Here is a 13,684-nt window from a genome sequence, read left to right as displayed (position 1 = left end):
AGTAGGAGACGGATCTGGAAATTTAAATTGCCAATTCATGGCCATCTTGGGTATTGGAAGTTGAAATTCTTCGATCTTTATTGGGACATCATATGTAGGTTCACCATGCTATCAACTGAAAGAAGGGGCAAGTAGAGAAGAGATAAAGATACCTCTGGGATATCTCGTTTATTTTCTTTTTAATGTACATGCCAAACATTTCACCAATATGTACTTCTTGAACCAAAAGCCTATTTGCATTTTTGTCCAGGAAATCTCCATTACAGGTACTACAGAATTAATCTGGACAGAGTTTACAGACAAATGGCATCTCACTCTGATTCCTCGATACTCCTTATAACCTTTGGGGTTTTAATATAAAACTGATTCAACTGTAGGATAAAAAAATTTATTTTTCAAGATGAATAAATCTGAAACATTGTATCAAGGTAAAGAATCTATAAAGACGGAATAAAACAATCACTATCTAGTGGAACATACCTGTACATGATTAAAGCAGACTCAACTGTAGGATATGATAACTTCATTTTTTTATGACTAAATACATTGGAAAGGTGAATAATTTATAAAGACAATAACAAAGTGTAACGGTTATCATACATGTAAATATAAATTAGGTTGTAATGATAACATTCCTATAAAATATGCTAGAAACAAAATGATAGAATACATAACATGAATGTCCAGAGATCCTTCGTATACAAAAGTCTTTGGGCCTACTCGAGGAATGCCGAGGTCTGAGATTTTGTACACTTCCAGGTTGCATTGATGAGTTTGATAAATCCAGTGTCCTTAGGTTTCTCCAACCCTCGCATCACCCTCTGCTTCATCACAGACACAAACTCACGATTGCTAAGTTGACCATCATCTGCAAAATATCAAGCATAGAGTGGATGTCCAGTACATTAGAACAAGTTGTTTGGGAAGCTCATTTAGGTGATTTAGATGCAATTATAAAACATATCAAGCTTGAATCAGTGAATTATTTTAATGCCTTAATTTTATTTACATAAATCTAATACTGCAAATAATTTTTTTGCTCCTTGTAATGCATTTCATTGAAGTTTGAAACTTTTTTTAGTGAGATTAAGTGGAACAAAACTAATTAGTTTGTTTACTTCGCTCGTTTGCTGGTGTAATATTAGCACTTACTGTTTTCATCAAAGAGAGTGAATACCACATTAACCACATGGTCGGTCAGATGGACATGTGCCACCGTCTTGGCCACATGTTTGAGAGTCTCTGTAAGGAGAATAGAAAGATTAACTTGTATATTAAAAATTTAAATAACAAATGTACTGTAAATGACAATTTTACCGATATAATGCAAGTTTACAAACTATTTCCCAAAAGTGTACAGTTGAGATACCAGGGTGGGACCAACTTACTGTTTTAAAAGCATTGCAAATGAATGCACAAGATGACTGTCTGATCCCTATCTTATGATTGCAACGAAGTTCATGGCAATGGGAAATGTAGAAATATTTTTTTGATTACCAGAGCTTTTTAAATCATGACATGGCCAAAATATTCTTGCACTTGGTAAAAAATGTCCCAAACAAGAACTCCACGAAAGTGGATGTGTCTCCTACGCAGAAAGTTGGGTGTTTTCACAAGGAAACTAATTTTAGTCCTTCGCAACTGAAAAGCAATCCCAAGCAAGCACTTTTGGTATTAAAGGAAGGTCTGTATGAAGTTTGAGCTTGGTCAGCCCAAGGAAACTTGAGTTATCACAACAAAACATATATTCTATCTATAGTAACAGGGACCTTTACCTTTAACCTCCGGACCTGAAATGCAATCCCAAGCAAGCTTGAGTTATGGCACAGAAAATAATTTTCTATTTTAAGTAACAGAGACCTTGACCATTGACCTTCTTTCTAAAAAGAAATCCCATGCAAGCAATTTTGGTAAGGAAGATCTGAAGGAAGTTTGGGTTTGATTAGCCCATATCGCACTGAAGCCTCTTGTGATCCCTATATGTCTCCTGCTTTCACAGGCGACCCAAAAAGTATTATTATACCTCATGTTTATAACAGTGCCTGTGATTAGCTGAAACGCATCACGTGGAAGGGAGACAAAATATCATATCTCCCTGAGGCGCGTGAGCCAGGGAGACAAATATCATATCTCCCTGAACCGTGTGCCCCCATGGCGAACCCCACATTCTGTTGCGAGGAGTTGTCTCCCTTCCAGTTATTTACAAATGGCAGACGAACAGAAACGCAAACGTTTTTGTGCAGTCGAGGAAGCAGAAATAGATAAAATTCTTCAAAACAAGATTGCTTAGAATACGAAAATATCAACAAATGTACATGCCAACTGTTTCCAAGAGTTTCTAAAAGAAACTGTCAATAACACCTTGACTTGGAATCGTATCAATTGAGCGACCGGGATCACAGGGGTTTGTGATAAAAATGATATTTCATATCTTCAGTTCATTTTTTTGTATCATCATTACTGATTATTTTTCGGTATAATAAACAATTTATGGGCCCTTGATGCAGGGTAATATGAAGGTTTGTTTACCCTCAGCTCTCATATTTCCCTCGGGCAAGCCCTCGGGAAATATGATACCTTCAGGTAAACAAACCTTCATATTACCCTGCATCCAGGGCCATAAATGCATGAAGTCTCAAATGGGTGAAATCATTTCCAGAAATAAAATTCATTTTGTTCTTAATAGACCTCACAAGAACATCCATTCCAAAATTTAGGACAATAACAATGAACAAACTTGCATTAAAACTTGATGGACAGACAGATGGACACAGACACCATACCATAATATGCCAGTACCTTCATCGATAGAGACTCCAGCCAGGTGGTAGAAACTTAGAGCAGTGTCCACATCATTGATGCTCTTCAAGAATCGCCAGAAATTTGTGTATTCCTCAAATGTGATACCCTGCGGAAAAACCAATTGCACTAAAATCTGCCAAAACTGCATTCAGCATAAATTGAGATATACAAAAGTTTACAATTACTCCAGTTCAAGACCTGACATGAGAAGTGATCAGAAAGCATTTTCTGTCTATTGTTAGTTATGATGTTTAAACACAGAATGTAACACGATTTGTCTTTGTTTTAAGTACCCGCTAATGCACTCTTCTAAAACACACAAATAAGCCTATTTCAGCTCATTCCTTAAGTTTCTGATTAAAAAAAAAATATTTTCAAATTTTTTAAACAATAGTTTAGACCTAGACCTTGGCTAATGATGATCATACTCCTTATTTTCTTACGTACACGTATATCTAATGTAAACATATCGGTCTTCATGAAAAATTGTCAAGATGTTTACTCTTAATGAGAATCATTATGATGTTGACCTTCAATTTACAATGTAAATACTCAAACTTGACCAACAGTCAAAAATGCCTGGTCAGAAAAGTCTGTGTAAGAGGCGAGTGATAAAATCCCTGTACCTGTGGCTCTTCTTTGAACTTCTTAATAACTCTTTTCAGCATGCGAGTCTTTTTTTTGTCAGGATAGCCAGCATATGTCAGTAGAATTCTTCCAAAATCTTTTTCCAGGATCTTTCCATCTTCTGGATCATAACGGTCAAACTAAACACAAAGAAATACTCTTAAATATTTTACAATGTGAATGTTAACTGAATTCCACCATGAATGTGTTGAGCCAAACAATGAAGTAAGAACTACAATACTTTACAGAGAAAACATGGATCTTGTATACAATTGTGATTCTATTGATAGTAACGATGAACATGACAAACTTGATACACTAGCTTGATGAGCTGCAATAGTGGAGCTTACTTTATGTGCTTAGTTTAAATTGGTGACAGACGAAAGGACACTTGATAAATTGAGGGAAAAGATTTAGTATGCAATTCTGTTTATAGTAACATTGACCTTAATAATGATTTGATGTTCATGATTTTGATGTTCTTCAAGGTATTAAGTAACTGATGGGAAGAGCATTTTTGATGACAAAGAGATATGACGCTAAAGACAGACATTGGCAACAAATACCAGTATGCCTCAACTAATGGAGACCAAACAATCACTGATATATTTCCAGTTATGGCTAGTAGCAAACTAAATTGTCTATAAATATACTTTTATTTAGAGTGGTGCTATGTTTTACAGAAAAGAGCCATCAAATTGACAATCATCTCAAGAGTGAACGGAAACATGGTCTTAGGTGAGTGTAGGCGAAAGGGATTTCATAAAATACAAAATTATCTAAAAGATTAAGAGATAGTTCGGTTTAGTTTATTTGGCTAATTTTGTTTAACTTCCTATTAACAGCCAGGGTCATTTATGGAAGTGCCTGGTTTTGGAGGTGCATGAAAGCCAGAGTACCTGGAGAAAAACCACCAGCCTATGGTCAGTACCAGGCAACTGCCCCGCGTAGGTTTCCAACTAGCAACCCAGTGGGGGGGGCTAGTGATAAAGTGTCAGGACACCTTAAAAGTGTCAGGCCACAGCCGCCCCTTAAGAGATAGTTCATAGAAACAACAAAGAATGGGCAATGTATGTGGTCAATAAATAAGACATATTGACAATAAGATTGACTGTTGCTTTAGTAAAACGTAAAATAAATCCATTTCAATTCAATTTTAAAAGCACACTTCTATGCATGTTATATTTTAAGTATTTCAAAAACCTTCATATCTTAACTTTTTAACACCTATAATTATGTACCTTATCTATTCATCAAGAATATTTTATCTCTTGATATGCAGTTATGGGAGTCATGTTGACGATATTTTACAACTAAGTAAGTTTAACTGTGCATCAGAAAATTCAAAATCATAATTTAATATGTTAATTAACTTAACACCATTTGTTCATTCAGATTACACTGATGAGGTATTCGGCCTTGAAAAATACCTCAATTCTGAGCACTTCATTCTGGACCTGCTGTTGGAAGGCAAGGAACACTGGTACTGTCAGCTTTTTCTTTCCCTCTGTCCCAAAAAAGTAGGTAACCAATGCTGAGCTCACACCCTTCATGACATTGCCAGTTACCGCATGGTCACGGTGACGCATTCCTATGCTTGTCTGGTTACGGATTATCTGATGGACCTAGAAATCAATACACATGATCACAGTAGTCAAAAATGGATGTGTGTGCTACGTCTCTAACAGTACAGTTAGTTATGGAGGCTCTCTTAGGAGTAGTTGACAGTTTTCATGCTTATATTTCAACTACTGGGGTATAGGTTTTCAATCCATGAAAACAAATGAGGGAATACATTTGTGTCCAGATTGTCATATCAGGAGAAGATTAATCTATTTAGTTGTTTAATTAGCATTTATACTATTATGATTGATCTGTGGAGGAAATCAATCTTGAAAGGGTGTTTGGGAATAGCTTTCTAACAGTATGTGATCACATTCTTTATCCCAACCTTGTGAAATTCTTCAACGTCAACATTGCCGTCTCCATCCAGATCAAACATACGGAAAGCAATTTGGAAATTCCTGGGTGGTGCTGTAATGATAGAGTAAACAATCTTTACCAGCAAAACTTTATTGTTTAAGATTGTTCCAGCATAAATCAGTCTGGCTGCCAACAGATTTTCCTTGGTTGTCATTTACATTTAGAATAGTCAATTATCTCTACCAACTGATCAATTTATCAAATACAGAAAATGCTTTCTCAAATAGTCGACCATCCATGTTTCATATGCATGATATATATCGATAATGGGTTGGAGATTTATGCCATTATAAGTCCCCCTGTTAACACTGACTATCAATTCGTATGTAACATGCAATTTCATGGAATGCCCTGAAGCCAGGGAACAATCATATAAACAACTTAAAGAAAAGACTAAATCCACCAAATGGTGAATATGTAAATACGAAATGAACCCTTGTATAGCAACATTATATCTTACTGTAGTCAAGGAACCAAACTTTGTGTAAATGTACTCAATCTTAGTGTAGTCTATTGTACTCTATCTTACTGTAGTCTAGTGTACTCTATCTTAGTGCAGTCTATTGTACTCTATCTTAGTGTAGTCCATTGTACTCTATCTTAGTGTAGTCCATTGTACTCTATCTTAGTGTAGTCCATTGTACTCTATCTTAGTGTAGTCCATTGTACTCTATCTTAGTGTAGTCTATTGTACTTTATCTAAGTGTAGTCTATTGTACTCTATCTTAGTGTAGACTATTGTTCTCTATCTTAGTGTAGACTATTGTACTCTTAGTATGGTCTATTGTACTATATTTTAGATAAGTCTTTTGTATTTATACTGTGGTCTTTTGTATCTATAGTTTAGTCTATTGTATTTACAGTGTGGTTTATTGTATCTATAGTGTGGTCTATTGTATTTACAGTGTGGTCTATTGTATTTATAGTGTGGTCTATTGTATTTACAGTGTAGTCTATTGTATTTATAGTGTAGTCTATTGTATTTACAGTGTGGTCTATTGTATTGATAGTGTGGTCTATTGTATTTATAGTGTGGTCTATTGTATTTATAGTATGGTCTATTGTATTTATTGTGTGGTCTATTGTATCTATAGTGTGGTTTATTGTATTTATAGTGTGGTCTATTGTATTTATAGTGTGGTCTATTGTATTTATAGTATGGTCTATTGTATTTATAGTGTGGTCTATTGTATGTTTAGTGTGGTCTAATGTATTTATAGTGTTGTCTATCGATTTATAGGTGGTCTATTGTATTTATAGTGTGGTCTATTGTATTTATAGTATGGTGTATTGTTTTTACAGTGTGGTCTATTGTATTTACAGTGTAGTCTATTGTATTTACAGTGTAGTCTATTGTATTCATAGTGTGGTCTATTGTATTTAAAGTGTGGTCTATTGTATTTATAGTATGGTCTATTGTATTTATAGTGTGGTCTATTGTATTTATAGTGTAGTCAATTGTATTCATAGTGTGGTCTATTGTATTTAAAGTGTGGTCTATTGTATTTATAGTATGGTCTATTGTATTTATAGTGTGGTCTATTGTATTTAAAGTGTGGTCTATTGTATTTATAGTATGGTCTATTGTATTTATAGTGTGGTCTATTGTATTTATAGTGTAGTCTATCATATTTATAGTTTGGTCTATTGTATATATAGTGTAGTCTATTGTATTTATAGTGTGGTCTATTGTATTTATAGTGTAGTCTATTGTATTTACAGTGTAGGCTATTGTATTTACAGTGTAGTCTATTGTATTCTATTTAGGGTGCTTTGATTGTAGTCTATTTTGTTGTGATTGTGATCCACTTTACTGTATCTGATTGTAGTCTATTTTACTATGATTGTGATCCACTTTACTGTATCTGATTGTAGTCTATTTTACTGTGATTGTGATCCACTTTACTGTATCGGATTGTAGTCTATTTTACTGTATCGGATTGTAGTCTATTTTACTGTGATTGTGATCCACTTTACTCTATCTGATTGTAGTCTATTTTACTGTGATTGTGATCCACTTTACTCTATCTGATTGTAGTCTATTTTACTGTGATTGTGATCCACTTTACTGTATCTGATTGTAGTCTATTTTACTGTGATTATGATCCACTTTACTCTATCTGATTGTAGTCTATTTTACTGTGATTGTGATCCACTTTACTGTATCTGATTGTAGTCTATTTTACTGTGATTGTGATCCACTTTACTGTATCTGATTGTAGTCTATTTTACTGTGATTGTGATCCACTTTACTGTATCTGATTGTAGTCTATTTTACTGTGATTGTGATCCACTTTACTGTATCTGATTGTAGTCTATTTTACTGTGATTGTGATCCACTTTACTGTATCTGATTGTAGTCTATTTTACTGTGATTGTGATCCACTTTACTCTATCTGATTGTAGTCTATTTTACTGTGATTGTGATCCACTTTACTGTATCTGATTGTAGTCTATTTTACTGTGATTGTGATCCACTTTACTGTATCTGATTGTAGTCTATTTTACTGTGATTGTGATCCACTTTACTGTATCTGATTGTAGTCTATTTTACTGTGATTGTGATCCACTTTACTGTATCTGATTGTAGTCTATTTTACTGTGATTGTGATCCACTTTACTGTATCTGATTGTAGTCTATTTTACTGTGATTGTGATCCACTTTACTCTATCTGATTGTAGTCTATTTTACTGTGATTGTGATCCACTTTACTGTATCGGATTGTAGTCTATTTAACTGTGATTGTGATCCACTTTACTGTATCTGATTGTAGTCTATTTTACTGTGATTGTGATCCACTTTACTCTATCTGATTGTAGTCTATTTTACTGTGATTGTGATCCACTTTACTGTATCTGATTGTAGTCTATTTTGCTGTGATTGTGATCCACTTTACTGTATCTGATTGTAGTCTATTTTACTGTGATTGTGATCCACTTTACTCTATCTGATTGTAGTCTATTTTACTGTGATTGTGATCCACTTTACTGTATCTGATTGTAGTCTATTTTACTGTGATTGTGATCCACTTTACTCTATCTGATTGTAGTCTATTTTACTGTATCGGATTGTAGTCTATTTTACTGTGATTGTGATCCACTTTACTGTATCTGATTGTAGTCTATTTTACTGTGATTGTGATCCACTTTACTGTATCTGATTGTAGTCTATTTTACTGTGATTGTGATCCACTTTACTGTATCTGATTGTAGTCTATTTTACTGTGATTGTGATCCACTTTACTGTATCTGATTGTAGTCTATTTTACTGTGATTGTGATCCACTTTACTGTATCGGATTGTAGTCTATTTTGCTGTGATTGTGATCCACTTTACTGTATCTGATTGTAGTCTATTTTACTATGATTGTGATCGACTTTACTGTATCTGATTGTAGTCTATTTTGCTGTGATTGTGATCCACTTTACTGTATCTGATTGTAGTCTATTTTGCTGTGATTGTGATCCACTTTACTGTATCTGATTGTAGTCTATTTTACTGTGATTGTGATCCACTTTACTCTATCTGATTGTAGTCTATTTTACTGTGATTGTGATCCACTTTACTCTATCTGATTGTAGTCTATTTTACTGTGATTGTGATCCACTTTACTGTATCGGATTGTAGTCTATTTTACTGTGATTGTGATCCACTTTACTGTATCTGATTGTAGTCTATTTTACTGTGATTGTGATCCACTTTACTGTATCTGATTGTAGTCTATTTTACTGTGATTGTGATCCACTTTACTGTATCTGATTGTAGTCTATTTTACTGTGATTGTGATCCACTTTACTGTATCTGATTGTAGTCTATTTTACTGTGATTGTGATCCACTTTACTGTATCTGATTGTAGTCTATTTTACTGTGATTGTGATCCACTTTACTGTATCTGATTGTAGTCTATTTTACTATGATTGTGATCCACTTTACTGTATCTGATTGTAGTCTATTTTACTGTGATTGTGATCCACTTTACTGTATCTGATTGTAGTCTATTTTGCTGTGATTGTGATCCACTTTACTGTATCTGATTGTAGTCTATTTTACTGTGATTGTGATCCACTTTACTCTATCTGATTGTAGTCTATTTTACTGTGATTGTGATCCACTTTACTCTATCTGATTGTAGTCTATTTTGCTGTGATTGTGATCCACTTTACTGTATCGGATTGTAGTCTATTTTGCTGTGATTGTGATCCACTTTACTGTATCTGATTGTAGTCTATTTTACTGTGATTGTGATCCACTTTACTGTATCTGATTGTAGTCTATTTTACTGTGATTGTGATCCACTATACTCTATCTGATTGTAGTCTATTTTACTGTGATTGTGATCCACTTTACTGTATCTGATTGTAGTCTATTTTACTGTGATTGTGATCCACTTTACTGTATCTGATTGTAGTCTATTTTACTGTGATTGTGATCCACTTTACTGTATCTGATTGTAGTCTATTTTACTGTGATTGTGATCCACTTTACTGTATCGGATTGTAGTCTATTTAACTGTGATTGTGATCCACTTTACTGTATCTGATTGTAGTCTATTTTACTGTGATTGTGATCCACTTTACTCTATCTGATTGTAGTCTATTTTACTGTGATTGTGATCCACTTTACTCTATCTGATTGTAGTCTATTTTACTGTGATTGTGATCCACTTTACTGTATCTGATTGTAGTCTATTTTGCTGTGATTGTGATCCACTTTACTGTATCTGATTGTAGTCTATTTTACTGTGATTGTGATCCACTTTACTCTATCTGATTGTAGTCTATTTTACTGTGATTGTGATCCACTTTACTGTATCTGATTGTAGTCTATTTTACTGTGATTGTGATCCACTTTACTCTATCTGATTGTAGTCTATTTTACTGTATCGGATTGTAGTCTATTTTACTGTGATTGTGATCCACTTTACTGTATCTGATTGTAGTCTATTTTACTGTGATTGTGATCCACTTTACTGTATCTGATTGTAGTCTATTTTACTGTGATTGTGATCCACTTTACTGTATCTGATTGTAGTCTATTTTACTGTGATTGTGATCCACTTTACTGTATCTGATTGTAGTCTATTTTGCTGTGATTGTGATCCACTTTACTGTATCTGATTGTAGTCTATTTTGCTGTGATTGTGATCCACTTTACTGTATCTGATTGTAGTCTATTTTACTGTGATTGTGATCCACTTTACTCTATCTGATTGTAGTCTATTTTACTGTGATTGTGATCCACTTTACTCTATCTGATTGTAGTCTATTTTACTGTGATTGTGATCCACTTTACTGTATCGGATTGTAGTCTATTTTACTGTGATTGTGATCCACTTTACTGTATCTGATTGTAGTCTATTTTACTGTGATTGTGATCCACTTTACTGTATCTGATTGTAGTCTATTTTACTGTGATTGTGATCCACTTTACTGTATCTGATTGTAGTCTATTTTACTGTGATTGTGATCCACTTTACTGTATCTGATTGTAGTCTATTTTACTGTGATTGTGATCCACTTTACTGTATCTGATTGTAGTCTATTTTACTATGATTGTGATCCACTTTACTGTATCTGATTGTAGTCTATTTTACTGTGATTGTGATCCACTTTACTGTATCTGATTGTAGTCTATTTTGCTGTGATTGTGATCCACTTTACTGTATCTGATTGTAGTCTATTTTACTGTGATTGTGATCCACTTTACTGTATCTGATTGTAGTCTATTTTACTATGATTGTGATCCACTTTACTCTATCTGATTGTAGTCTATTTTGCTGTGATTGTGATCCACTTTACTGTATCGGATTGTAGTCTATTTTGCTGTGATTGTGATCCACTTTACTGTATCTGATTGTAGTCTATTTTACTCTGATTGTGATCCACTTTACTCTATCTGATTGTAGTCTATTTTACTGTGATTGTGATCCACTATACTCTATCTGATTGTAGTCTATTTTACTGTGATTGTGATCCACTTTACTGTATCTGATTGTAGTCTATTTTACTGTGATTGTGATCCACTTTACTGTATCTGATTGTAGTCTATTTTACTGTGATTGTGATCCACTTTACTGTATCTGATTGTAGTCTATTTTACTGTGATTGTGATCCACTTTACTCTATCTGATTGTAGTCTATTTTACTGTGATTGTGATCCACTTTACTGTATCTGATTGTAGTCTATTTTACTATGATTGTGATCCACTTTACTCTATTTTACTGTATCTGATTGTAGTCTATTTTACTGTGATTGTGATCCACTTTACTGTATCTGATTGTAGTCTATTTTGCTGTGATTGTGATCCACTTTACTGTATCTGATTGTAGTCTATTTTACTATGATTGTGATCCACTTTACTGTATCGGATTGTAGTCTATTTTACTATGATTGTGATCCACTTTACTGTATCTGATTGTAGTCTATTTTACTGTGATTGTGATCGACTTTTCTGTATCGGATCGTAGTCTATTAATTAAACTTGTGAGTTCTATTTGATGGTAGTTCTATCAGCATTAGTGAATACTCACTGGACAGCACAGTGAGAAGGAAGATGTAGTCAGAGAAGGAAATGAGGCCGCTTTCTCCCAGCTGATAGAAGATACTATCTTCTCCCATCTTCCACTCGGCTTTGTTGTGCTAAATTTTCAAACAAACACAAATAAGAAATTGATATCAAAAGAAACAACCAAACTGTCAGAACTGTATAAATGTTAATCAGACATCATTTAATCTGGTCATATTTTTCAAAAATGATACAGCTACATTTCAAAATTAGTTTTCAATGTAGGTTCTGAAAATGATGATACAATATAACCATTCATGTATTATATTTTTGATTTGAAAAAGTAACAAAAATCTTACATTTCAATTACTGGAGTCTTATAAAAAAACCTTACACAAAATAGAGCCATTGATGAAAAGACTAACACGTCACCATCCTTAAAGACGTTTTTATACAGTAAATTAATCCAAATACAGCAATTGCACACTCTAATTCAAAGGATGTTAAGTGGCAGGGGGGGATGGGGGATGTACATTTATCACAAAAAGTTAGAACATGTACATGTATTATTATTATGCACAAATGTTATGGACAAGTCAACAATTTAAAAACAGCCATGGGCTGTTGTGTAAACATGGTTAAAATAAACAAACACTTAAAAATACCCATGTTCAACTTGCTTTGTCAGTGTCATAGAGTAATAACATAATCCTAATGTATGTAATGTTGTAGTTAGTGTATACTGTAGTCTAGGCAGATCTGTGCCCTTAACTGGCTAGTAGAAGTTATTCTTTGAGAATAGTCTAAGAGAGGGTTGAAGTGTGTCCTAGAGATGGTTGAAATGATTAGTGTCTGGGAGTAGTCTAAGAGAGGGTTGAAGTGTTTCCAAGAGAGGGTTAAAGTGATTATTGTCTGGGAGAAGTCTAAGAGAGGGTTGAAGTGTATTCTAAAAAGGGTTGAATTAGTTAGTGTCTGTAGTAGTCTATCGGAGGGTTGAAGATGTTAATGTTTTGTCAGTAGTCTTAGAGAGGGTTTAAGTGGTTGGTGTTTGGACGATAGCATGAGAGTGCTGGATTGTGAGCTAGAAGGGGTTGAAATGGTAAGTGTCTAGAGATAGTCTAAGAAAAGGTTAACATGTGTATTAGGACTCTACAAAGGATAGTAGTAGTTAGTGCTTGTATTCTGGGCAGGTCTGTAAACTTTTATCAATATGGAATTTCTTTATCTCAACCTAAGTTTGAGACCAGGAAATTCATTGTTCACAAAAATTGTGTAACGTCAGGGAAACAATACCTTGGGAGTTCAATGTCACTTTAACAATGTAGATGTATGTATGCATGCTCACTCTGTAAACATTGTGTTTTTCCACTGAAGAATCATACCCCTTGGGTAGAGATCACAAATAACAAGGGGATATATTGATTTTTCTTTTGTCTAAACTGAGGCGCTGCCAAGGGTTACAGGTACATGATCAACAAGAGATCCCAGACGGATCTTGGCGCCCACCATTGAATGATCTTTATAGGTTCCATGTCAGATTGATCTTTTCTCTATTTTTCCCTTCATCTTACTAATCTGTGCAAATTGAGAAACATCCCTCAAGTACTTTTCAAACAAGGGGAACCTATATATGAAATTTGAGAAAGATCCCTTTAGTACTTTCTAAGAAATAGCGATAACAAACTTCAATTGTCAAAATCCAAGATGGCTGCCTGTCGGCCAAATTGTTTGACGATTGGTCTCAAAAAGCAATATGCATAACTAGG

General features: G+C 34.2%; 1 protein-coding gene across 8 annotated transcripts in view; it reads right to left on the bottom strand.

Moving 5' to 3' along the window:
• Window positions 1-372: 372 nt before the first annotated feature.
• The window catches only part of LOC117327701 (calcium uptake protein 1, mitochondrial-like), a 34,931-nt gene continuing 21,619 nt past the window's right edge, over window positions 373-13,684 (bottom strand). For all 8 annotated transcript variants that reach the window (XM_033884818.1, XM_033884826.1, XM_033884851.1 and 5 more), the window contains 7 exons: window positions 11,944-12,052; window positions 5,381-5,463; window positions 4,860-5,054; window positions 3,429-3,569; window positions 2,800-2,908; window positions 1,153-1,242; window positions 373-868 (listed from right to left, as the gene is read on the bottom strand). In XM_033884818.1, coding sequence (XP_033740709.1) covers window positions 717-868; window positions 1,153-1,242; window positions 2,800-2,908; window positions 3,429-3,569; window positions 4,860-5,054; window positions 5,381-5,463; window positions 11,944-12,052 — 879 coding nt within the window. In that variant the 3' untranslated portion in view covers window positions 373-716. The remainder of the gene's footprint in view (window positions 869-1,152; window positions 1,243-2,799; window positions 2,909-3,428; window positions 3,570-4,859; window positions 5,055-5,380; window positions 5,464-11,943; window positions 12,053-13,684) is intronic.

This window comes from Pecten maximus, chromosome 1 (genome assembly GCF_902652985.1).
Source record: "Pecten maximus chromosome 1, xPecMax1.1, whole genome shotgun sequence".
Lineage (NCBI taxonomy): Eukaryota > Metazoa > Mollusca > Bivalvia > Pectinida > Pectinidae > Pecten > Pecten maximus.
The sequence above is the reverse complement of the archived record's forward strand: the minus strand, read 5'-3'. Positions and strand labels throughout refer to the sequence as shown.